General features: G+C 51.3%; 1 protein-coding gene across 3 annotated transcripts; it reads right to left on the bottom strand.

Moving 5' to 3' along the window:
* Window positions 1–909: 909 nt before the first annotated feature.
* GARIN4 (golgi associated RAB2 interactor family member 4) lies at window positions 910–24,663 on the bottom strand. 3 transcript variants are annotated; one of them, XM_075997073.1, is made up of 2 exons: window positions 20,784–24,663; window positions 910–1,184 (listed from the first exon to the last, which is right to left on the bottom strand). In XM_075997073.1, exon 1 carries the CDS (start codon window positions 24,295–24,297, stop codon window positions 22,519–22,521), a length of 1,779 nt encoding a protein of 592 aa, XP_075853188.1. In that variant the 5' UTR covers window positions 24,298–24,663; the 3' UTR covers window positions 910–1,184; window positions 20,784–22,518. The 3 variants fall into 3 exon arrangements, with proteins under 3 accessions (XP_075853188.1, XP_075853187.1, XP_075853189.1); XM_075997072.1 differs by lacking the exon at window positions 910–1,184 and having other exon boundaries at window positions 20,152–21,732; window positions 22,224–24,663; XM_075997074.1 differs by lacking the exon at window positions 910–1,184 and having other exon boundaries at window positions 20,154–20,994; window positions 22,224–24,663.
* Window positions 24,664–24,803: the final 140 nt, after the last annotated feature.

Here is a 24,803-nt window from a genome sequence, read left to right on the forward strand (position 1 = left end):
GTAACCCCAATGCCATCAATGAAAGCTGCAAACTAAATGCAGCATCGCGCTAGACAAAAGAACAGTTCAGTTTAACAAACGTTAGCTGAAGGTCTTCTTCCCATTCCCACTGGGTAGTGCTTCACTCGCTGCCCCATCCACGCCATGCTCATACACTGTCTTGCAAAGGGTGTGATGATCCCTATTAAGAGGTGAGAGACCAGCTTAAGGGCACGAAGCTCTGGAAGGCAGCTGGATTATGTCACTCTCCTCCTCAAGAACCTCCAGTGGCTTCCTAGTGGTCACTGCCAGAGCCACTACACACTTCTCACCCTCCACAGTAGAACCCGACACCCCTGGCCACCCTCCTCCCTGCCCTTCCCCTCGCCCACCTTTCCTCCCTGGAAGCTGACATAGCTGTGTCCCCCACTCCCCTGTCCCTCTTGCTCTCCAATGTGTGCTTTGTCAGCAGGACAGACTTGCAGGGCATGTTCTGGGTAAAAAAGGGAATCTTTGGTGCCACCCTCAGCCTGCCTGGCGCTTTCTCCACCCTGATTCTTCTCAATGTCAGCCCTCTTGAAAGGATCCTAAAAACTCACCTTAAGGACTATATGAGGATTTTTGTCTCCCAGGAGTATTTATATTGTATTTTTTTTTTTTTTGAGACAGAGTCTCACTTTGTTGCCCAGGCTAGAGTGAGTGCCATGGCATCAGCCTCGCTCACAGCAACCTCAAACTCCTGGGCTCAGGCGATCCTCCTGTCTCAGCCTCCCGAGTAGCTGGGACTACAGGCATGTGCCACCATGCCTGGCTAATTTTTTGTATATATATTTTTAGTCATCCAATTAATTTCTTTCTATTTTTAGTAGAGACGGGGTCTCGCTCTTGCTCAGGCTGGTTTTAAACTCCTGGCCTTGAGCAATCTGCCCTCCTCGGCCTCCCAGAGTGCTAGGATTACAGGCGTGAGGCACCGCACCCGGCTTATATCGTATCTTTAATGGTAGAACTGCAGGCACTGAATTCCCAGGCAAAGGAAGTGTGATTTTGGGGTGGGGGTGCCTTTCTGAAGCCACCCAGCACCCCTGCTTGTTAGCTGCTGTCTAGGTCCCATGTCCCCACTAGGTTTGGTTCACTTGTTTGAAGCTTTGCAAAGCCCAGAAGTTGATTTCTAGCCTTTCCTTGATCGCTTTTTGGCCCAGGCACAACTGCAAGAAAAGAGTAAATATCATGAATCCAAGCAGAACCACAGAAAGCACCCACCCATTAGGGGAAGAGCACCTCACTGCCAGGCCGGTGAAGAAATAGGAGACCCCAGGGACTCAGGGAGGCTGGAAAGTGGAACCCGGGGCAAAGGTGCACGTACGTATGCACCATGCACACACAGGGGCCATGGGAGCCCTGACAGAAAGAGCTGGGGACACACCGTGCCCTTCCTTAGGGTCTGGTGTTTAAGGTGTCCCTGGCCACAGCCCAAGCCCAGCAGTGGCCCACTCTGTCCCTTCTTATTTGCCCCTGTGCCTGCGACTCTTAGATGCCAGGATCCAGGCCCTATGCCCATGGCTCCCCATGGAACACCCTGGGCGTCTGATCTCCCCAGGGTGTCGGGGAAACTCCGTAGGGTAAGACCCACGGGGTGAGACTCAGGAGGTCTGAGTTCCGCCTCTGGTTCTGCCTCTGCCTCCTGTTCCTCTGTTACAAAGTGACCCGATGATCTACAGGTCTCTTCCAGCTCCAACAGTATACAATTAATTATTTTGGAAAACAGTGAAATTCAGCAAATCAGTTTATCAGAACCTATCAACTGCAAATAACAAAACATTTAATATAAGATAACTAAATGAGAAAAGCTGATTCATTTCAGAAAACCCACAGATCAGAGGGAGGTGATTCTGGGATTGGTGTAGTGGTTCTGAGAGATCATTAAAGACCCAGGCTCTTCCACTGTCTCTTTCTGTTGTCTTTAGGGCTGCTGCTGCCTTCACTCATGGTGGCAAGATGGCTGCTGTGGCTCCAAGCTTCCCTTCTCATATGGCAAGAAATGGGCAGGGGCACAATCAGTGAGGAGAATATTTCTCAGAAGCTTCCAGCAGCTTCCGCTTAGGTTTCTTTGGCCAGAGTTGGGTCACAGGTCTAACCTTAGACCAATCACTGGACAAAAGGATGGGACTGACCAGTAATGATCCACATACGTGGGCCAGGTAGGTATGTGAACAAATGAAAACTTGGGCTTCCATTAGCAATAAAGGGAAGGGGAGCAGCTATAGGGTGGGTTACAAACAGTGCCTGCCACAACCGGGGGGCATGCTCTCAAGAGCAAGACACCAAGACTGTCTGGATGTTGTAGCCAGGAAGGAAATTTGTTGGAAGGAAGGTATGAGTGAGTCTAGGAAAAAAGCAGGAAGCACAACAAATGGCTTTTAGCTAGAATGGCCTGGTATGGATTTCTCATCACTGTGGTAGAATTTTAGTGCTTCTGGGCTTTGTGTCACTCATTCAAGACTGAAGTCTTGATGCCTGTAAAACTAGCACTCTGGGAAGCTGAGGTGGGAGGATTTCTTGAGCTCAGGAATTCGAGACCAGCCTGAGCAAGAGTGAGACTCCGTCTCTACTAAAAATAGAAAGATTAGCTGGGTGTTTGGTGTGCCTGATCATGGTGTAGTCCCAGCTACTCGGGAGGCTGAGGCAGGAGGATCGCTTGAGCCCAGGAGTTTGAGGCTGCTGTGAGCTAGGCTGAGGCCACGCATAACACTCTACTCAGGGCACTAGCCCTTGCACCCTCAACTCACTCTCTCCTCCACCATAGTTAAGCCAAGGCTTTTCTTGCCCCCTAATCAAATCCTGTGCTTCTTCCCTGGCGATTTCTTATTCCCAGCTCCAAGGCCACCCTTGGTGTTTATTTACAGGATCTCACTGAACTACAGATCTGAAGCGTGTGGCAAACAGATGGGGCAGGAAAACAAAGGTGCGCTGCAACTATGCACCTGTGACAATGCAGAGGAGCGTCGAACCTGGGTGGGATGGGGTTTCTGCTGACTATAGCTGGGGGCAGGTGGGGGCGAGGGAAGGAGGCTCGAGGGAGTGATACAGCAGGGAGATGGGACGGCATTGGTGAGTCTGGAGACCAAAAGTTACCACGATGTGTGCTGGAAGCTGAAGGCAGTTTGGAGTTGCTGGAACTTAGGTTTGAGGCGAGGAGGCGTGAGGAATGAGGACAGAGTTGCGCCAACGCCAGGGGGTGTCACCCATACTGCAGTCGATGAGAAACGGAGTCCCTGCTGTGTATACAATTGGTGGTGGCCTTAGAGAGTGGCCCTGAGAGAGGCTGAGACGCGCGTAAGGGCTAAACTTGGTGATAAAGGCTACAGTTTACAAGGACTGACGAACTTGAACGTTAGCCTCATACTACCCCGGATGTCGGACCCCAACAATGCCATTTCCTTCCAGGCATCCACACTCGGGTCCTTTCCTCCTCATCCCTCTCCTCCTTAGATCAGAGCTAGAAGACACCTTAAATGCCATCAGGGTCCCCCCTTTTAATAAATAAAACCAATCAAGACTAAAAAAGGGGACTGGTTTGCCAGAGGTCACATAGTCAGCAGCAGAATCTGCCAGCTCTGTTCTTCCCTCAGTCCCAGTTCCCTGCTGGCAACGTCCTCAACATCCGCCCCGCCCCCAGCTTCTCTTGGTGTTTCCTTTCATGCATTTCATTGTGGCTGAGGCTAATTTACCTAATCCCCTTCCCAGACCTTACAGTTAAAGTTTGTGGGGGTGGATCCCGGTGGCTGGACAATGAGGCCTCAGGAAAGATTTACTGGGCAACTGTAGGAAATGTACTTCCTTCCTCTTCTGAGAGCACTTCCAGAAGCGCCGTGGTTCTCCCGGACGTGTGGGCCGAGGGTGGGACCCTCACGCAGCCACTGGGCAGAAGGTCTCCAAGGAGTTTGGAAGGAGGAGGCCCTTGGGAGACAGATGAAAATGGAAGGCCAGTGTTACAGCAAGAGTACAGCCAATGTTACGGCTCCTGACCAGGGAAAGAGCTGAGCGGCACATGGAGACGAGTCGGGGAGCAGCCTTTTATTTCCCCAGCAGACTCAGCACAGCAAGTGTTACAGTTCTCTTCCCATCTTCTGGCTCCCCTTCCTTGTTCTCCTCTTGCTTTTTTTTTTTTTTTTTTTTTTTGAGACAGAGTCTCGCTTTGTTGCCCAGGCTAGAGTGAGTGCCGTGGCGTCAGCCTAGCTCACAGCAACCTCAAACTCCTGGGCTCAGCGATCCTCCTGCCTCAGCCTCCCGAGTAGCTGGGACTACAGGCATGCGCCACCATGCCCGGCTAATTTTTTCTATATATATTAGTTGGCCAATTAATTTCTTTCTATTTATAGTAGAGACGAGGTCTTGCTCTTGCTAAGGCTGGTTTCGAACTCCTGATCTTGAGCAATCCACCTGCCTCGGCCTCCCAGAGTGCTAGGATTACAGGCTTGAGCCACCGCGCCCGGCCTCCTCTTGCTTTTATACCCTTGGTAGGGCTCAAAAAGCGTCCAATCAACTACAAGCTTTAGCATCCAGTCAGCAACAAGCTTTAATATCCAATCAGCAACAGTGGGACTCAAAAATCACCCAATCAGGATCACGCGAGCAGCGCAGCCTTATGACAGGAGGCAGGCAGCGGAGCATCGAGCACAGGCCGGGACAGGGGACATTGGCTCCGGGCTGGACAGCACGGGAGGGGCCCACACAGCACCGTCCCTCGTCCCTTGGGGATGCAGAGTGGCGGGGAGGCAGCAAGCAGCCTGGTCCCGGCACTTGATGCTTTCCACGTCACCAGAAAGCTCCTGGCTTTAACCTATCCTCTTACTGCTTTGGGAGAGAACTGCCAGATACACCTGTACAGCCCGGAGTGTGGTCTGGGGTGACCACAGAGACAGGGCCGTGAAAGGAAGAGAGACTGTGCTGTTGCCACCCGCTTGGTACTGCCCACGATGTTGGGGGTGAAAATACTTGCAATTCAGGCCTGACCAGGGAGGGAGCAGTGGCCCGTGGCATGCTGGGAGTGATGGAAGGAGCCCAGGATGCCCGGATGCGCCGGTGCACGTGCGACCTTTCTAGAGGTTTCACATCAGGAGTAATTTGCAAGATATTTTAATGGTCAGTATGGCATGGATGAGAATGGATGGCAGCAATAAACAACAGGTACATCTCTACGTGCAAGTGGGTTAACTATCAGCCCTGATCACATCTTTCCACTTACAAATATCATTGGCCGGGTCTCAGTCACGTGACCACACATAGCTGCAAGGAAGGCTGGGAAACATTATCTTTATTTTGGACAGTCATGGGTCCAAATGTAAATCAGAGGTTTTATTAGCAAGGGAGAAGGAGGGCACTTACAGTGGGACAGCCAGTGCCTCTGCTGTACTATCAAAAACACTTAGAGCCGCGTGCAGTGGCTCACGCCTGTAATCCTAGCTCTCTGGGAGGCCGAGGCGGGCGGATCGTTTGAGTTCAGGAGTTTGAAACCAGCCTGAGCAAGAGCGAGACCCCGTCTCTACTATAAATAGAAAGAAATTAATTGGCCAACTAATATATATACAAAAAAATTAGCCGGGCATGGTGGCGCATGCCTGTAGTCCCAGCTACTCGGGAGGCTGAGGCAGCAGGATCGCTTGAGCCCAGGAGTTTGAGGTTGCTGTGAGCTAGGCTGATACCACGGCACTCACTCTAGCCTGGGCAACAAAGTGAGACTCTGTCTCAAAAAAAAAAAAACAAAAAAAACAGGAGGACTCTTGGTACAGGTCTGCGAGAGTTTTTCAAATTTCCTTGAAAACAAGTATTTTTCATAAATCATTAGGCAGCAGGAATATGACCTTAAGTGTCTGCTCCATTTGGAGTGAACATTCATACGTTTGCTGCAGATATATGTGTTTGATTATGAGGTGCTGTTCCAGATCCTTCTAGGGTGTTTTAGGGGAGTATGTACACACACACACACGCACACACGGTATATAGACACATACATATCTATGTATACATACAGTATTACCTTTATAAAACCTAAATAAGTTCTGAATTCGAAGCACATTTGCCCCCAGAGTTTCGGATAAATAGGGTTATCATACATCCCAGTTTGCTTAGGACACTCCTCATTTACAACTGTAGTTCTGGTAAAGCCATTGGTAACTCCAAGCCCCCCCCCTTCCAACTTTCACTTTCAAAATTGCCCAGTTTGGCTGATAAATTGTACAGTCAACCTGTGGGTAAGGGATTGTGAATCTGTACAACTTAAGTTCTCCATAGATGGTGGCAGCTAGTAACATTCCCAAGTAGAGCTCCTATAGAGCCTATTTATGTGCAAAGATAGCTAAATGTGTGTGTGTGTGTGTTTTAAGTAGCTATTCAGTTCCTCGTGGCTACACAGTACCCTCATCCCTGTTTTTTGGCTCCGTTCTTTATGAATTGGCTTCCAAGTTAGTGAGGCAGCCGGCGTCATCCTAGCTGCCCCTAAGTGGTCACAGGCTTGGAAGTTGGAGGCAGTGAGCACTAAATCAAGGCTGCTTTACTGAAGCCGGAAAACGACTAGCACATTCTGAGCCTCGACAGGCTTTTCTTTCCTTTATTTATGGTGAATTTAAAAATAGGTCTGGAGATGGCTCTTGGCAGCTCAATTCCATGCACGATCTCCCCTCTCCACAGCAGAGATGGGAGGAACACAGCTGACTGCACAGGCCTTTTCTTGATTTGAGGTTCTTCCTCCAGGTTCCACAGTGAGGACCTCGAGTCCTCAGTGACTGGCGCCAGTGTCTGTCTGAGCAGGGCCCGCCCTGAGCAACACTGGAGAAGGTCCCTTTCTGTCCCCTCCCCGCCGCGTTCTCTCACCATACCCGCCAGACTTACCCTCTTCCTCTTTCCCACGCAGAGCACAGGGTAGTATTTTCCCCAGCTGGGATCCTCTTCACTTGCACCTGGGGTGTGTATGAAAATGCGATTGCTGAGTCCTGCCCCCGGGAGAGTGATTGAGGAGTCTGGGGCCAGGCCCAGGAATCCGCATTTTTAACTAACCCACCCCCCCCCAGTGATTCTGAACAGCAGCCTGCTTTAAGAAACACTGTTTATAGTGCAGTGAATAAGAACTTTGGAATAGGACAAAGCTGAGTTCAAATCTAACTAAGCTTCTCTAAGTCTCAGTTTGCCCAAAGTGTGAAAATTGAATAAAATAATGTATTTAAAGATCCTGGATGGCCGGGTGCGGTGGCTCACGCCTGTAATCCTAGCTTTCTGGGAGGCCGAGGCGGGTGGATCATTTGAGTCCAGGAGTTCAAAACCAGCCTGAGCAAGAACGAGACCGCTTCTCTACTATAAATAGGAAGAAATTAATTGGCCAACTAATATATATAGAAAAAAATTAGCCAGGCATGGTGGCTCATGCCTGTAGTCCCAGCTACTTGGGAGGCTGAGGCAGGAGGATGGCTTGAGCCCAGGAGTTGGAGGTTGCTGTGAGCTAGGCTGACGCCACGGCACTCACTCTAGCCTGGGCAACAAAGCGAGACTCTGTCTCAAAAAAAAAAAAAAAAAAAAAAAAAAGACCAAAAACTGATTCTCCAGCGTGGAACCTCAGTGTAAATATTTTGGGGAACAGGACAGGTCTTCCTAGCCCCTGCAGATTGTGCCTGCAGGATTTCCAACAGAAAAATTTAAAAACCTTAACCCTTCCTTTTCCCTTCTTGCCAAGAATCCTTTGCTTCCCCCTCTTTGAAAATCAGATTGGGCTGAGTCTATCATACCGAAACTACCGGTTAGTCTTAGCTTATATTTGATAGAATGGCAGCCTATGGAGGAGAGGTTAATTGATTAATATGTTTCTCTTGTCATGATCATAGTGTGGTTTTTATATGATATTTACTCAGGTCCCATTGGCTTGGGGCAGGGTTGATAGGATGCAGTAGTGAGCTGCAAATCATTGGTAATGGCATTGGAGGGCTCTCATGGTGACCATGGCTGTGCTTGCTCCATGTCCTCCAAATTCTTAACTCCATACCCAGGGGAGGAAGCCTCAGAAACAGGTGGCAGAAAGGACCACCTTGGCATGAATGCTGACAGGGCTTCTCCAGATATTTAGTGACAACCAAAGTAGTTTTATCTCTTGTGATGTTCGGCAGGTATTTTGCAATCAACACATATTTGTCAGTTGCTTGATTCTGTAGTTTTGTTTACCCAATTTCCCTAGAATCTAGTTCTTTTTTTATTTTTTTTTCAGAGAGAGTCTCACTCTGCTGCCTGGGCATGAGTGCCCAGAGAGCCATGGCATCAGCCTAGCTCACAGCAACCTCAAACTCCTGGGCTCAAGCAATCCTCCTGCCTCAGCCTCCCGAGTAGCTGGGACTACAGGCATGCACCACCATGCCTCGCTAATTTTTTCTATATATTTTTAGTTGTCCAGCTAATTTCTTTCTATTTTTAGTAGAGACAGGGTCTTGCTCTTGCTCAGGCTGGCCTCGAACTCCTGAGCTCAAACGATCCTCCGGCCTCGACCTCCCAGAGTACTAGGATTATAGGCGTGAGCCACCATGCCTGGCCAGGAATCTAATTCTTGATTCTGGGAGAGGCATGAAAGGGGTGAACTGTGGGATTAGATAGTAGTTTATAGTTCAACTTCTATATTTCTGCTGTATTGTGTGGCAATATGGCTTAATGAGAGAGGATGGTCTTTGGAGTTTGACACTTGGTTTCAGGTCTTGCCTCCACCATGTTATTAATGAAAATAAACTGTCAGTGGCTTAACACAGTGAAGGTTTATTTCATCCTTGTCATAGTGCAATGCAAGTAGCAGAGGATGGGGTGGAGGGTGCTCTGCTCCATGTCGTCATTCAGGGACCCAGGCTCCTCCCATCTTCATCACATGTCTTCATGGTGCCCTCGGTCATCCAGATTGTGATGTGGAAAGGGGAAATGGAGGATCATCTGCAAGGCCTTTATAGGCCTGGTCTAGAGGTGGCAAAAATCACTTCTGTCCCCATTTCATTGGCCAGAACTTAGTCACATGGCCTGCCTAACTGCAAGAGGACTAGGAAATGTAGTTTAGCATGTGACTAGAAAGAAAAGGAGAAAATGAATACTAATGAGCATTTGGAGGTTCTGCCACAACCATTCATCAGCTTTGTGACCTTGGGCAAAAGGCTTTAACTGTCTTAGCCTTAGTTTCCTCATTTGTACAATGGGGGTAATACATACCTGATGGGACCATTGTGAGGCTTAGAGAAGGTAATATACATAACATGCTTAATACAAGCTGTGCTCTTCCTATTTTATTTTATTTTATTTTATTTTTGAGACAGAGTCTCACTGTGTTGCCCAGGCTAGAGTGAGTGCTGTGGCGTCAGCCTAGCTCACAGCAACCTCAAACTCCTGGGCTCAAGCAATCCTCCTGCCTCAGTCTCCAGAGTAGCTGGGACTACAGGCATGTGCCATCATGCCCGGCTAATTTTTTTCTGTATATATTAGTTGGCCAATTAATTTCTTTCTATTTATAGTAGAGACGGGGGTCTCGTTCTTGCTCAGGCTGGTTTCGAACTCCTGACCTTGAGCAATCTGCCCACCTCGGCCTCCCAGAGTGCTAGTATTACAGGCGTGAGCCACTGTGCCCGGCCCCTTCCCATTTTAAATACATGGATGAACACTTTTTCCTTCCTGGGGCAACTCCAAATATCGACTAGTTGGAAGCTGGCCTTGGCAGACGCTTATCTGGTTGGGGGACCCAGATCAGCACACACTGCTCCTGTCACCTGGGAGTGGAGGGTTCAGCTTGGGTGATCCCCTCAGGGAAGCGGGAGGTGGTCCCTGAATCTTGGGGGAGTTTGTTTTAAGGTGTTTTCAAAGCTCGTGTTGAGGTTGTGCTGGAGTATTACCTTAACAGCCAGGAAGCGCTGTCCTCCAGTTAGCTGGAGAAAGTACCAGAATAAAATTACTCTCATGGTGGCTTTAAGCATTTGTGTTAGTAGAAATAAAAACCTTCTGATGAAACTAGTAAACTATTGGAAAAATTTTGGAAGACTCTCTCCTTCTCTTGAATTCTTTAGGAAAAGGTCAATTTCTACCTTTTGGGGTTATTTAAGACATCCCTGGTTAAATTCTGAAGAAGGGGCTGTGGCTTCTGGGGCCACCTTCCTCTCTCCTGTCCTTTTCTTCCTCCTTCAGGAAATGAGGTGCCTAAGCCTTTGTGCCTGAGTTGACCCGCCCCTGCGCTGTCTTCCAAGACCTTCTTTGGAAGAATATCTGGACTGCCTAACTCCCCCCCCCCCCCCCACTGCAGGTTCCAGAACATTCTGTTCACTTGATCTCCCATGCCCAAGATGGCCATGCCCAAAGATGACCAAGTACAGGAGGGCCTGTGCAGGAGATTCAAGGCAAGAGGAGAGTAGTGACGTGCTGTCATGGGAAGTGAGATAGAAATAAAACGCCCCTGTTTCCTAAGAGGCAGTAATGCCCAGGTGCCCTGCCCTCCAGTGTGCACACTGTCGGCTGGTTCTGACAGGGCAGTTGGCCGAATCAGGGCTCAGAGTCAAGAGAGGAGAAAGGAGGGGAAGGCTGGGAGGCCAGGTGCTTTTTCTTCCTCTGCCTTCTGTTGGGTGGCTCAGAGACACACATGGAAATCAGACTGTGCTCCTTCCTCTGAATGACTTCCAGCTGCATCCCTCCCCCACTCCCTGCTGAAAGCCACTCTATTTTTATATTTCTCTTGGGAAGTAGATTCCAAAATTTCCCTAAGGCTTCCCATCAGGGGAGCCTCTGATTTCCTGTAAATCCAGGGTCACATAGTTTTCTAGAGTCATTTGCATGCAGTTTGCATACATTAGCATGCCACCAAGTTCTGGGCTCTGAGTCAAAGCAAGCCAGGGAGTGAATGCAAATAGGCTCCAGTTTTTGAGGCTCCTGCGAAGTGGCCGAGGAAGGCAGCCTCCACCTCAGAGAGAGCCACAGCCCTGAGTTGCAGGCAAGAGGCCTCGTCCTCCCCTTGGCCTGGAGATCCTCTCCCCGGGCCTGCCACGGGGTCCTCTGTTGGCTGGACCCTGAAGCTTCATCCTCAATGTGTTGGAGCCTGGGAGAGGGGACTGGAGTCACGTGGTGGGTGTGGGACTTGTGTCTGGCAGGATAGGAGTTGCAGTGAGGAGAGATCCTCAGATCTGAGAAAAAGCGAGAAGGTGGAAGGGAGGCGGGAAAGAGCAAGGGATTGGAGGAAAGACAGTGTGGGAGGAAGGGAGCCAGCTGGGGACAGGGTGGGAGCAGGTATAGAAGGAGAGGGACACAGTCTGACTGGAGATTGAGACAGCCCATGAGGAGGGAGGCCTGGAGTAGGAAAAGCTGGGTGGGTAAGTAGAGGCAGTAATGGTGGGCAAGCGTCGCCTGGCTAGTTGAGAGTGTAGACTGGACGTGGAGACCTAGGAAGTCAGCGATCAAGCTTAGAGAGTGTGTGGCCAGGCCGTTTCCCCGGGGCCACTCCTATGCTCTCTTGTCAGGCAGGTGCTAGACTGGCGTTTCCTGCACCTGCCTGGAAAGTGCAGGTGCAAGTGCACATCCCTTTGGTCTGTCCTGGGATTGTCTGAGGTGTCATCACAAAGCCTGAAAGTGCAGATGACAGATTTTAAAGTGACTCCAAGTGCAACACATGACAGTGAGATGGGACTCCAGGCTGTTTTTCTAGAAGGAACAAGCTGCCCTACCCATGCATGCAGCTCATTCTCCCTGTGGCCAAGACACTTCTGTGCCTGAGTGCAAGGCAGTGCCTATGGCAGGAACGGAGTGGTCCCCCCGCCAGGGGAGAGGGTGGTACCTGGTAGGGTACCTGGTGCTCTAAGCCTGTGTTCCCCACCCCTCCACCAACCCCCTCCAGGCCGCAGAGCTCATCCCCCCACAATGGAAAAATTGTCTTCCATGAAACTGGTCCCTAGTGCTCAAAAGGTTGGGGACTGCTGCTCTAAACCATGGAGTTCATTGCTGACTTGTCCCAGTGTAGGTCAGAAACCTTCTAAAGCCATGTACTCCCCAGAGTCAGCCCAGGAGTGTGGGCTGTGTCAGTCCCTTGCGATTTAATGCTGGCTCCACCACTGGATGCCTTGGGTAAGTTCTTCTAGCTCATCTGTGCCTCAGTTTCCTCACTTAGAAAATGGTGACAATAATGCCTACTTCATTGTGGAGAAGGAACTAAACATGATTATCCCTGTAGAGTTCTTAGAACAGCGGCTGGCAGAGAGGAAACACTCAGTAGGCTCCACCACCATTGCACACTGCAACCCCAAATGAGATGCAATAAAAAGATGCAGAGCTCGGGGAGAAGCAGGGGATGGGCTCCCAGTCCCCTGGCTCTGTGCCCAGAGTGGCAGCTGCCCCTTAGGGTCTCAACGTAAGTTGCTGCAGCCACAGCAGCAGGCTGCTGGACAAGGGCCAGGCACGGGCTCTGGCCAACCACAGGTTGGGAAATCACCCTGTTAGCTAACGATGTTTCTTCTGGGTTAGTGATTTTTCTTCCCTTTTAAAGTTTTCCTTTCTTTTTTTTATTTTTTTTTATTTTTTTTTATTTTCCTCCAGGAGGGGAGTATAAGGAAAAGCAATTGCCCTTTTCTTTGTTTGATGGGAAGGAACACATGGGCTAGAGGGAGGGACCCCAGCGAGAGGAAAGGCAGGGGACCCTCCATGGCTTGTGTCTGCCACTCCCCATAGAGGGCCCCTGGGAAGGGTCTGTTGAACTTGAACCTGTGGGCAGGAGGCACTAAAAATTATTAGCTCTGTCTCTCCTTATCCTAAGCCTCTTAGAGCTAATGGAGATCTTTAGGAGGAGGCTAGGAGGAGGGACGTGTGGAAGGATGGAATGCCTTGGCCACAGTCGTGTCTGGATGCACGACTAGAAGGACTTTAGTGCGGAAATATGCCCAGCTTTGCTAGACTGGGATACCCAGAAACAATGAGACACAGCCACGCCCTGCAGAGGAGGTTACAGGTTATACCAATTAAAATAATTATGTCAGTCCCTTCTTATCAATAGATCTCCACAGAGACCCTTTCTCCCTCTGCCCCAGGCACACAGAAGCCTTGGGACTCCACGGTGATGTCCCTGAAACTATACCCAGGTGGCACTCTCAGTTTATCCAGTTTATCACCAGTTTGCAGAGCTGCTGTCTTGGGACTGAAAGCAATGAGCTGGTGGATTAAAAAAAAGTCCTGAGAGGCTACTTAAAGATTCATTCTGTATGTCACTAACTATTTAGATCCCAGAGCAATGTGCCAACCTCCAGCCTCACTCTTCCCCCCAAGATCCAGCTGCTGATGCTGTGTGTGGGGTGGTTGGTGGCCCAGCTTGGGACGCCCCTACCCTACCCCTACCCCTACCCAGCCCCTGCAGCCTCTGGCCAGAGCTTCCGCCTGCTTGGAGCTGTTGTCAGAGGAAACAGACTTTAACATAACAGAGCTGCTATCTCTTGGGCCTGGCCACAGAGTTGCATTTTCTTGGCCTGTTTCACCCCAGGTTTATCTTCAGCCAAACTTCAATCATCATCAGCTAAATTCACCATTCTTGGATGCTCAGAAAACTTTAAAACTGGTCTGCAGGCTGCCAGTTGATGTTGCAGTTCAGAAAATCATTGGACTTTAGGGTCAGAAAGGAGCAGCGGCTGCATCTGGGGTGCATGGGGGGTTTGCAGGGGCTGCTTGCACCGATCCTGACTTGCTCCATTCACCACACGCCTTCCCCAACCCTCCTCTGTCTCTGAAGGCTGGGACCAGGGCCAGGGCTGGCACCGGCCTCTCTGGGCATTGGTTTCCCTCTTTGATTTAGAGGCCTAAGGACATCAAAATGGTGAGGCAATAAATGTGAAACAGAAACAAGTGGCTTTAGTTCCAGTCAAAAATGGAAAGGAAGCTGTTGACACTCTTTGAGGTCCACTATAGGTTTTATTTTATGCTGTGCTGGCCAGAACTCTGCCTCTTACTTGAAGTAGGACTTTGGGAGAGTCCCTTCTTTCGGCCTCAACTTCCTCATATGTAAAGTACATCTGGGATTAGTCAAGAAAGACTTTTCCAGGCCTGACATGCTGCGGTAGGCATCCCAATAATCTCTTTAGAACCCAGAGATCAAAGAGTTTGAAGCTATGTGGGCAGAGGTGGGGAGAAAGGAGCAAAGAAATGTCCTTGTGAGTTTAATTAACTAAAAGAGTGGGGGATAGGGAGGGGAGTAAGAAGGGGAGAAGGTGGAAGAGGAGCGAGTGTAAAGAGGAGATAAGGAGAGAGAAAGCACAAAAGACAGAGGTGGCCACACAGTTACTCAGCACTTCCCAGCTACATCCTGGCCTGGTTTACTTTGGTAAGTATGGGGTCAGTAATGGGGGTGTCGCAAACTATATTTTTCAAAGAGAGTCACCATAATATTGCCATCTGACATGCTCTTTTACAATGTGATCTGGCCATTTCCCTACCAAGAGGAGTGCAGTCTACTTCCTCTCCTTTTAAATCTGAGCTGGGCTTATGACTTGCATAACAAATAAAATACGATGAAAGTTATTCAAGTGGCTTCTGAGGCTCAGTCAGAAGCAGCTTCCACTCAGTTACCTTGAGACATTTGTTCTGAGGGAAGCCAGTCTGGCACCTGAGGCCATCATGCTGGAGAGGCCACATGTAGACATTCCTGTTGACAATTCCAGCTGAGCTCTGCCTTCTAGCCATTTCTCTCAAGGCACCAGACATGTGAATGACACTATCTTAGACCTTCCAGACCAGCCCATGCTCCAGCTAAGTACTACTAATCAACTTCATTTTATACCTCGGGGAGCAAAAGAATCACCCAGCTGAGCCCCGCCCAAATTCCTGTTGTAGAAGAATTTATGAGATGTAAGAAAATGATTGTTGTGTTAAGTCACAAATTTGTCGAGTAGTTCATTATAAAACAAAAAGGTACTAGAACAAGATGGCAGGAGATGTAAAAACAAAAAAGCCCCTTTGGCTAGGTGCCATGGCTCAACGCCTGTAATCCTAGCACTCTGGGGAGCTGAGGCAGGTGGATCGCTCAAGGTCAGGAGTTTGAAACCAGCCTGAGCAAGATCGAGACCCTGTCTCTACTAAAAATAGAAAGAAATTAATTGGTCAACTAAAAATATGTATAGAAAAAATCAGCCGGGCATGGTGGTGCATGCCTGTAGTTCCAGCTACTTGGGAGGCTGAGACGGAAGGATCACTTGAGCCCAGGAGTTTGAGGTTGCTGTGAGCTAGGCTGACGCCACGCACTCTAGCCTGGGCAACACAGTGAGACTCTGTCTCAAGAAACAAAATTAAAAACAAAAAAAAGCTCCTTTGTCTTAAGTAGTAATGAAAAACACTTTAAAGTGTATAAACAAGACTTCAAGATTTCAGAAATGTGTGAAGTTTCAAAGCAAATTTGGAAGTCAACTTTTAATTTTGTCCATTAAAGACATTACAACAAAACTATCTACCACATAAAATCCCACCATGTTATACTTTTAAAAAGCATATTTTGTCATGAAAAAAGGAGAAAAGGTATTTCATTCCACTAGAATAGCTAAAATGAAAGAGATAACACACTCAAATGTTGGCAAAAATGTGGAACAACCAGAACTTTCATATGCTCTTGGTGGGCGTGTAAAATGGCACAGCCACTTTGGAAAATAGCTTGGTGATATCTACTAAAGCTGAAAATATGCATATAATCATTTCATTCCTAAGTATACGACCTATAGAAATTTACATTTTTACCAAAAGATTTATATAAAAATGTCCATAGCAGTATTATTCTCAATAGCCAGAAACTGGAAATAATCCAAATGTCCATCAACAACAGAACAAGTAAGTAAATTGTAGTGTATTTGTGAGGTAGATAACGAGGGACCTCTGGGACTCTCCTAGGGGACAAAAGTGGGCGCTCGCCTTGGTGCTGCCTTGAGCGATTGCGCGTGGGAGGACACGGGCGTCCACACCACGCACGTTCCAGGTTCTCTACGCTGCTCAGGGCAGGAGTCTGGGCTCCCTTGCCCTTCTGCTGCTGCAGAGCCGGCCGCGCACACCGCCCGCATCTGCGTCACAAGTCCCATTTGCAGTGACGCAGGCCATGGAGCTCGGGGCAGTTGTGTGGCATTCCAGGTCCCTGTCCTATTCAGAGCCCGAGTGCCACACGTTCCTCCCTGCTTTTCCGTGAGCCTCTCTTCTTGCCGCCCCCTGCAGACCCACAGTCACCATCGGGGAGACGCCTCCACTTCCGTCAGTTCCCCGCCCTTCCCGGCCTCATCTCTCCTCCCAGCTTAGTTCTCACCACACTCTCACTGCCTCTCCCTCCCTCCGCTCACCCCCGCACATGCCACTCTGTACGCTGCGCATGCCACACACGCTGCGCATGCCACACACTCTACATGCCACACACGCTGTGCATGCCACACACTCTACATGCCACACACACTGCACATGCCACACACTCTACATGCCACACACACTGCACATGCCACACACGCTGCGCATGCCACATACTCTACATGCCACACACACTGCGCATGCCACACACTCTACATGCCACACACGCTGCACATGCCACACACTCTACATGCCACACACACTGCGCATGCCACACACGCTGCGTATGCCACACACACTGCTCATGCCACACATGCTGCACATGCCACACACTCTGCACGTGCCACACACTCTATATGCCACACACACTGCACATGCCACACACTCTATATGCCACACACACTGCACATGCCACACACACTGCGCATGCCACACACTCTATATGCCACACACACTGCGCATGCCACACACACTGCGCATGCCACACACTCTACATGCCACACACTCTACATGCCACACACTCTATATGCCACACACTCTACATGCCACACACGCTGCACATGCCACACACTCTACATGCCACACACTCTACATGCCACACACTCTGTACATGCCACACACTCTACATGCCACATATGCTGCACATGCCACGCACCATGCTGCACATGCCTGCCATCTCTGAGTGAGCTCACATCGCCCAAGTCCTTCTCTCTCCCTGTCCTGCTCGGCCTCTGCCAGGAGCACTCAGCCTGTCGTCTGTCCGCTCAGCCCTCCCTCCTCTGCGAAGCCCTCCTGCACACTGCCTGGGAGCCACCACCGCTCTTGGGTTTGTATTACTGGTGTGCGTATGTTGGTGTCCCTGATTTCCTACCTGGCCCACCGTAGGTGCTCGGCGATTGTCTCTCAATGCCTTCCAGGCTGCAGAGGGCCCTGGCACTAACTCCACCCGCACACCTACTCTTGGCAGTTGCTCATTGCCCCCTGGAGTCAGAATCCCTGGCCTCTCAGGGGACCTGTCTTGTGGCCATCCTACCCCTGGTCACCCTACTGCTGGGGCAGTGCCCGGGTGAGACACAGCCTCGTAACCAGCTGGCACCCCTGGCGGCGACCTGCTGCTGAGCCGTGGTCCAATTTCCAGCGAATCAGCATGGGGCTGGTTGTGGTGTGACAAAGGGACAGGTTGACAGCAACTCAGCCTGAGTCCTGGCTCTGCGCATCCAAGCGCCGACCTGCAGTGACAGCACGTGGCCACAAGGGGCTCTGCTGGGCGACTCTCACACGGGGCGTGGAGGGGCCCAGTGGGAGAGCGCCCCGCCCCGCCCCTGGCAGAGGAAAAAGGGACTGCTCAGGTGGTCCCTCCTCTCAGGGGTCTCTGATGCTGAAGCCCCACAGCCCCCCTTGGCTGCCTTACCTTCACACCTTCCTCCTCGATTTCCAGACCTCGGTCACCTCAGGGGACGATGCCTCCACTCTTGTTAGCTCTACACCATAAGCTCCTTGTCTTTGGGGCCATGGGAAGGACGGTTGTCCTGTTTTATCTCTTCAACATCTCCCGACTCTGCCCCTTGTCCCCCGCAGCCACCTAGGTGTGGGGCGCCCCGTCTCTGGCAAGGATTAGTGCAATGGCTTCCTGAAGGACCCCCTGCCTCCAGGCTGCCCCCTGCCCATCACCTGTCTGCCCTGTGGCCGGGGAGACCTCACTCCCATCACCCACCGCCTCCAGGGGCTCCCAAAGGCCCCCAAGATCCATCTGCCAGGGCCGGGCGCGGTGGCTCACACCTGTAATCCTAGCACTCTGGGTGGGAGGCCGAGGCAGGTGGATTGCTCGAGGTCAGGAGTTCAAAACCAGCCTGAGCAAGAGTGAGACCCCGTCTCTACCATAAATAGAAAGAAATTAATTGGCCAACTAATATATATATATATATTTATAAATAGCCAGGCATGGTGGCGCATGCCTGTAGTCCCAGCTACTCGAGAGGCTGAGGCAGGAGGATTGTTTGAGCCTAGGAGTTTGAGGTTGCTGTGAGCTAGGCTGATGCCACGGCACTCACTCTAGCCTGGGCAACAAAGCGAGACTCTGTCTCAAAAAAAAAAAAAAAGATCCAGCTGCCTGATCCTCCAGCCTCACGTGCCTCCTCTCCTCTTTCCCTCCCACCAGCAAGACTGGAACACTTGTAATCGCCCAGCACACAGCGATGTTTCTAGCCTCGTGCGTGGCACAGATCCTTGTCTGTGGCCTGGTCCTCCCTCGCCACCCCTCCTGGGGCCCCTCCTCCGCCCTTACCCTGTCCCCGTTCCTTCTTCACCTGGCAGAGCCCTATTTGTCCTTCAGAACTGCCAGCGCTCTGTGACAACTCCTTCCCATGCCCAGGCATCCGTCCTCTGAACGGATTCTGTTCCCTGAACACGCGTCTCACGCTGCATCGGGTCGTTAATGACCACTCGTGCGTCTCCCCCGCTGGCCCCGTGGCCGCACACGGCAGGTGCTGCACAAAAGGAGCCGCACTGGGTCCCCTCTCTGCACCGTCACCCCCCACCTTGAGCAAGTCCTGGGAGGAGAGATGTGAGAGTCAGAATAGAGCACGTTGTCCAAGAACTTTATAAATGGCTAAGCGCTATAGAATTTTTTTTTTTTTGAGACAGGGTCTTACTATGTTGCCCCGGCTAGAGTGCTGTGGCGTCAGCCTAGCTCACAGCAACCTCAAACTCCTGGGCTCAAGTGATCCTCCTGCCTCAGCCTCCCAAGTAGCTGGGACTACAGGCATGCACCACCATGCCCGGCTAATTTTTTTTATATATCTTTAGTTGTTTGGCTAATTTCTTTCTACTTATAGTAGAGACGGGGTCTTGCTCTTGCTCAGACTGGTTTCGAACTCCTGACCTTGAGCGATCCTCCCGCCTCGGCCTCCCAGAGTGCTAGGATTACAGGCATGAGCCACCCCACCCGGCCGTACAGAAATGTTTTGACTGCATGTTTGGCTTCCAGACTAGTGTTGAGCTACACTTGCCTGCGTGGAAACCGGAAGATTAAAGGAATGTGGCGTGATCTGTTTATAACTTCCCTACCTTTACAAGGGAAAAGCTGGCCAAGAGTAAACCATTAATCTGTCTCCCTGCAGGCTCCCAATCTTCTCTGGAGCTCGGAGTTAATGATTCTGAGGTTGTTTGCCTCAGAGGATCAAGTCATATCTAATCTTTGGCATGTCCCTTCTTATTCTTTCTTAAGAATAACTTGACTCACTGCAATCTGGGGTGAGGAGCCTTGTTTGGCAGAAAAACAAGGCAGCCATGTGTGGGTCTTGGGCCCTCTTCCTTTCTCAAAGGAGCACCCGCCCCACGCCGAGAGTCCCCTCTACCGACAGAAGAGACCTGTCCCAGCCCACGTGATGAAGACTGTGACTTTCCTCGAAGTTGCTTTAGAAATTAACTGTGCAGGTCCAAGCAACAAGGATGCTGCGATCTAACTCATAACCCCCCTCACGTGAGGTCTAAGGATTTGTTTTTGGTATCCCAAGAAGAAATTTTCTTTTCTTTTTTGAGACAGAGTCTCTCTTTGTTGCCCACGTTAGAGTGCCGTGGCGTCAGCCTAGCTCACAGCAACCTCAAACTCCTGGGCTCAAGCGATCCTCCTGCCTCAGCCTCCCAAGTAGCTGGGACTACAGGCATGTGCCACCATGCCCGGCTAATTTTTCTTTCTTTCTTTTTTTTTTGAGACAGAGTCTCGCTTTGTTGCCCAGGCTAGAGTGAGTGCCGTGGCGTCAGCCTAGCTCACAGCAACCTCAAACTCCTGGGCTCAAGCAATCCTCCTGCCTCAGCCTCCTGAGTAGCTGGAACTACAGGCATGCGCCACCATACCTGGCTAAATTTTTCTAGATATATTAGTTGGCCAATTAATTTCTTTCTATTTATAGTAGAGACGGGGTCTCCTTCTTGCTCAGGCTGGTTTTGAACTCCTGACCTTGAGCAATCCGCCCTCCTCGGCCTCCCAGAGTGCTAGGATTACAGGCGTGAACCACCGTGCCCGGCCCCGGCTAATTTTTTCTATATATTTTTAGTTGTTAAGCTAATTTTCTTCTATTTTTAGTAGAGACGGGGTCTTGCCCTTGCTCAGGCTAGTCTTGAACTCCGAACCTCAAGTGATCCTCCTGCCTTGGCCTCCCAGAGTGCTGAGACTAGAGGCATGAGCCACTGCGCCTGACCTCAGAAGAAGTTTTCTGAAGATTCAGTATGGAGAAACCATTCTGGGGCTGGTTTTTAAGAGTTTGATTCGTGGCTGGGGGGAGGACTGGGCTGCAGAGAGATGTAGCGCCCAGTGGGAGTGGCTCCTGGTTGGGAGCAGGGCCCGGGATGCCAGGAGGTCTGTTTACATGAATAGATGTAGCGCCACCTACGGCAGAGGCTTGGAATGGATGTCCGGGAGCTGATTACGGCTTAAGGGTGGTCTGGACACTACGGAAATAAGGCCATCTTACCTCAAGAGTTGAGTCTCCTCAGCCCCTACCTCTCCTTCCTCTCAGTCCCGTGATTTTGGTACTCATGTCCGTAGAGCTCTGGAACATGGCGGTAAGACCCTGGTATGTCTCAGGTCCTCGTGGTGCACCAGTGTCCTTGAACTTGTCCGCTTTTTCTCCTCCCCATGCCTCACACACGGCAAGTTACCTTCTTGACCCTCTGTGTCCTCATCTGTAAAACAGGAATATCATTCCTTCTTTCCCTAACAACCAGCCAAGCCTTCTTGTAATAATAAATGTCATTAAAATTTCTGATCTTGGTTGGGCCTCAGTGGCTCACGCCTGTAAATCCTAGCACTTTGGGAGGCTGAGGCGGGAGGATGGCTCGAGGCCAGAAGTTCAAGACCAGCCTGGGCAACACAGTGAGACCCCCGTCTCTACAAAAAATGTTTTTTAAAAAATTAGCCAGGTGTGGTGGCATGCGACTGTAGTTCCAGCTACTCAGGAGGCTGAGGCAGGAGGATCGCTTGAGCCCAGGAGTTTAAGGTTACAGTGAGCTATGATGGGGCCACTGCACTCCAGCCTGGGTGACTGAGTGGGACCCTGTCTCCCCCACTCCAAAAAAATTGAATCTTAACAAAAGAGGCCTTTCATGTTTATATCCCTTTAGTGCACACATGAAAGTGAAAGCATAAGAGGAATTGGTTAAGGTATGTCTGTGGCAATAACCACTGTATCACAACCACCACAGCAATCATAGGGCCATTCTGACTTCAGAGATGTTGAAATGCAAACAACAGCAAAATAATAACAAACACCCTTGTACCCACCTCCTTGCTTAAGAACTAAACAATTCCCAACATCACTGAAAGCCTGTGTCCACCGCCTTGACCCATCTCTTACCTTTCCATGGAAGAGAAAACCATTGTCCTGAATTTTGTGTTTACCGCTCCCCTGTTCCTGCTTGTGTCTGTTTTACCAAACATGCAATATATTATTTGATCTTGTTTTTGAACTGTTCTATAAGTGGAACTGTATCTTATTCTATGATTTGCTTTTTTAAAAACATTATAAGCAGAATGTATCTTTGTTAATAGGTGTAGCTGCCATTTATTTTTCACCACCGAATATCCCTCTCTATTCCTATCCCATTGTCTTATCAATTCTTCTGTTGATGGAAATTTGGGCTGTTCTCGGTGTTTTGCTATTAAATTATTTTGCCATAAACATTCTCAGAGCTGTCTCCTGGAACACGCACGTGTGTTCCCTAGGAGTGGAATTGCTAAGTCTAGACAGTGGTCCTCTCTCTTCTGATTGCCAGCAAATGCTGCTGCTCCCCTCCCCCCCCCCACTAGTCCAAGGAGATGAGAGTCCTGTTCTTGCTTTGTCTATGGACCTGCAGGGGAAGAAAGGTTTACGAAAAGGATAGGGAGATGGCGGAGGTCGATCTTCCCAGCCCACCGTCTGTGACTCTCAGCCGGGAAGGGGTTGAGGCCGGATGGGGCACCCATCTTGTCTCTGCTGAGCATGGGCAGGGCCCTGGGGGTCTCAGGCAGCAGCACCGCCGACGTCACAGAATCCACTGTGACGTCACTACTGGGCAGTGGGGTGTGGACATTCAGATGGAAGGCAGCAAGCCACGCTCAGATGTATGGTTCTTTATTTAAACTGCAGTAAAAGAAAGCTGGAGTCAGCTCTCCAGGGATGTTCCCCGGAGCCCCGGGGCCCCTCTGCGGTTTCTGCTTCCAGGTCCCATTTAATGGGTTATGAAGGTCACCGTCTCCTTGATCTCGGAACTCACAGAGCCAGCCATCTTCAGGTCCTGGCCACTCTCCCCTGCCTCCACGATGGCCTCCATGGTGTTCTTCTCCTCTGTCTTCGCCGTGATGTCCACGTCTCTGCCACGTTGTGAGGCCACTGCTTTCGTCGTCAGGTTGGCTTTGACGTTCTTCAAGAAAGAGCCGATCCTGCTGAGTCTCTTGCTGGAACCCGAACTGGTGGTGGACATGCTCCTCCCGGATTTGTGAGAGGTCCTGGAGTCCTTGGTGAGGAGGGTGTGGCTGGCGCCCTTGTGCGAGCTGCGGGTCCTGCTGCCCCCGGGGCTGCGGCGGTGTTTCTCCTTCCGGTCTTCTCTGCTGGCGTGGTGGCTGGATGAGGACTGGCTGGAGGACTTTCGGGCTAACTTGTCTCTGCTTGACTTGCGGCGGCTCTCGCCCGTCCTGCGGTGATGGGTGCTCCTGTCGCTGAGCGCTCTGTCCTTGTCCCTTTTCTCCCTCTTCCCCCTCCTCTCCCTCTGCTCCTTGCGGCCTTCGGCGCTGGCGTGGGCGCGCCGCCTGCCGTGGGGCTCGCTCACGCTGCTCTCGCTCAGCAAGGTCACCATGGGGAGCTCCTCCCCGGGACTGTTGTCTTCTTCTCCAGCGGTCTTGCTGGCAGGTTCTATCCCGGCAGTCACCACACTCATGGTGCCCTCCTCTGGGGAGATGTTCTTGGACTCGCTGGAAACGTGCTCTGAGACCTTGCTGGTAGCCCCTGCCACGGCCACCTTAATGCTCTTTGGCGACTTGCTGGCAGTGCCTGCGATGGCTATGTTGCTCTTGCTTCCTCCTAGGACGGCCCCTCCTGAGATGGTGCTCACGTCGCCAGTCTTGCTCACCGACAAACTGAAAGCACCCGCAGTGCCCCCGGTGGCCCCAGCCACTGCTACCTCCGTGCTTGCCCCTGTCGCCGACTCTTTGGCAAAATCTGTCGGTTTTGTTTTGGGGCTGGATGCATCGGGCACCCCGACGGGTTTGTGGGAGTCATGTGGGACCCCTTCTCCCCCAGCATAAGCGGCAGAGGTGGCCCCGCACACCTCAGAGGCCATGTGGAGGCTCCTGATGCTGACCTGGTCCTGGTCCCCCTTTCCTTGCAAGTCCGAGGCTCCCAGGCTCATCCGGTCTTCCTCAAGCACCGGCATGCACATGTCCTCCGCGGGGACCGCGTAGGTGCTGCTGTTGCTGTCCACGGGGGGCCGCAGGAGGTAGATGAGTTTTTCCCAGTAGGCAAAGAGGTCTTTCCGCGCATCCAGAGGCGGACACAGCTGCAGGTAGCAAGAGCGGCCGGTGGCAAACTTTAGGCGCAGCTGCTGTTTCTCACGGTCGTGAACGGTGATCCTTACGAACTTCAAGGGAAGGAGCCTGGTGAGCTCCAAGGCCTTGGCAGCCTTGCGGTTTCGCCCCTTGGCGGGCTGGCTGTGCCCGCCGTACTCCTCGCAGCTGGTGGCCGGCCGGGCCAGCAGCATGACGTCAGGGAGCGGGAGGCTGGGGCTGGTGCACGCGATGCCCACGGTCACCATCCGGACGCGGTTGTGCACGTCGATCACTTCTCCCCTCTTGGTGATCTGGATGAAGTCGCTCTCAAATATCGGTGCGTACTTGAATATGTCATACTCTCCCTTGTACAGCTGTCGCTGCAGTTTCCCCATGGTGGTGTTGAACATGCCCACCCCGGAGCCACTCTTGGCCGTGTAATACGGCAACAGACAGTCACTGTTCATGGCCCCCAGGGTCTCTGTTGGCCTCGTTGGCAGGTTCGGGAGCAGGGGACCCCTGGGTCACAAAGATGGCTCTGCAGCAGGTCTCTCCACCCCACCCCACCCCACAGGCCCCCCCTTTTGCCTCAGAGCCTCCCAGAGGCTGAGGTTGGGGGCGGGGGCACAGATGGTTGCCGTGGGGACGCAGCGGAGCGGCCGGACTGCAGACTGAATCTCCTCGCTGGTGTAGACACGCAGGGTGGACTCGGAGAGGGTTTCTGGCTCTAACCCCCGCTGCCACCTCTGAGTTTTGTATCTTCCTAACAGTCTACAAAGTGCAGTCCTAGCGAGAGAAGTGACCACCGTCTTGGCCTAAGTCCCTGAGCAGCCATATTTATCCTCTGCTGCCCTTTGTGACCTGTTACTGTCACACACCCCTTTGTTTTCATCCCCTGCTGCCCCCCTGGGGCAGGGCCACCATCCTGACACCCTCCTGCCCCCCACAGAGGACAGACCCACCCTGCCAGGCA

This window comes from Microcebus murinus, chromosome 23 (assembly GCF_040939455.1).
Source record: "Microcebus murinus isolate Inina chromosome 23, M.murinus_Inina_mat1.0, whole genome shotgun sequence".
In the NCBI taxonomy this organism is placed as follows: Eukaryota; Metazoa; Chordata; class Mammalia; order Primates; family Cheirogaleidae; genus Microcebus; species Microcebus murinus.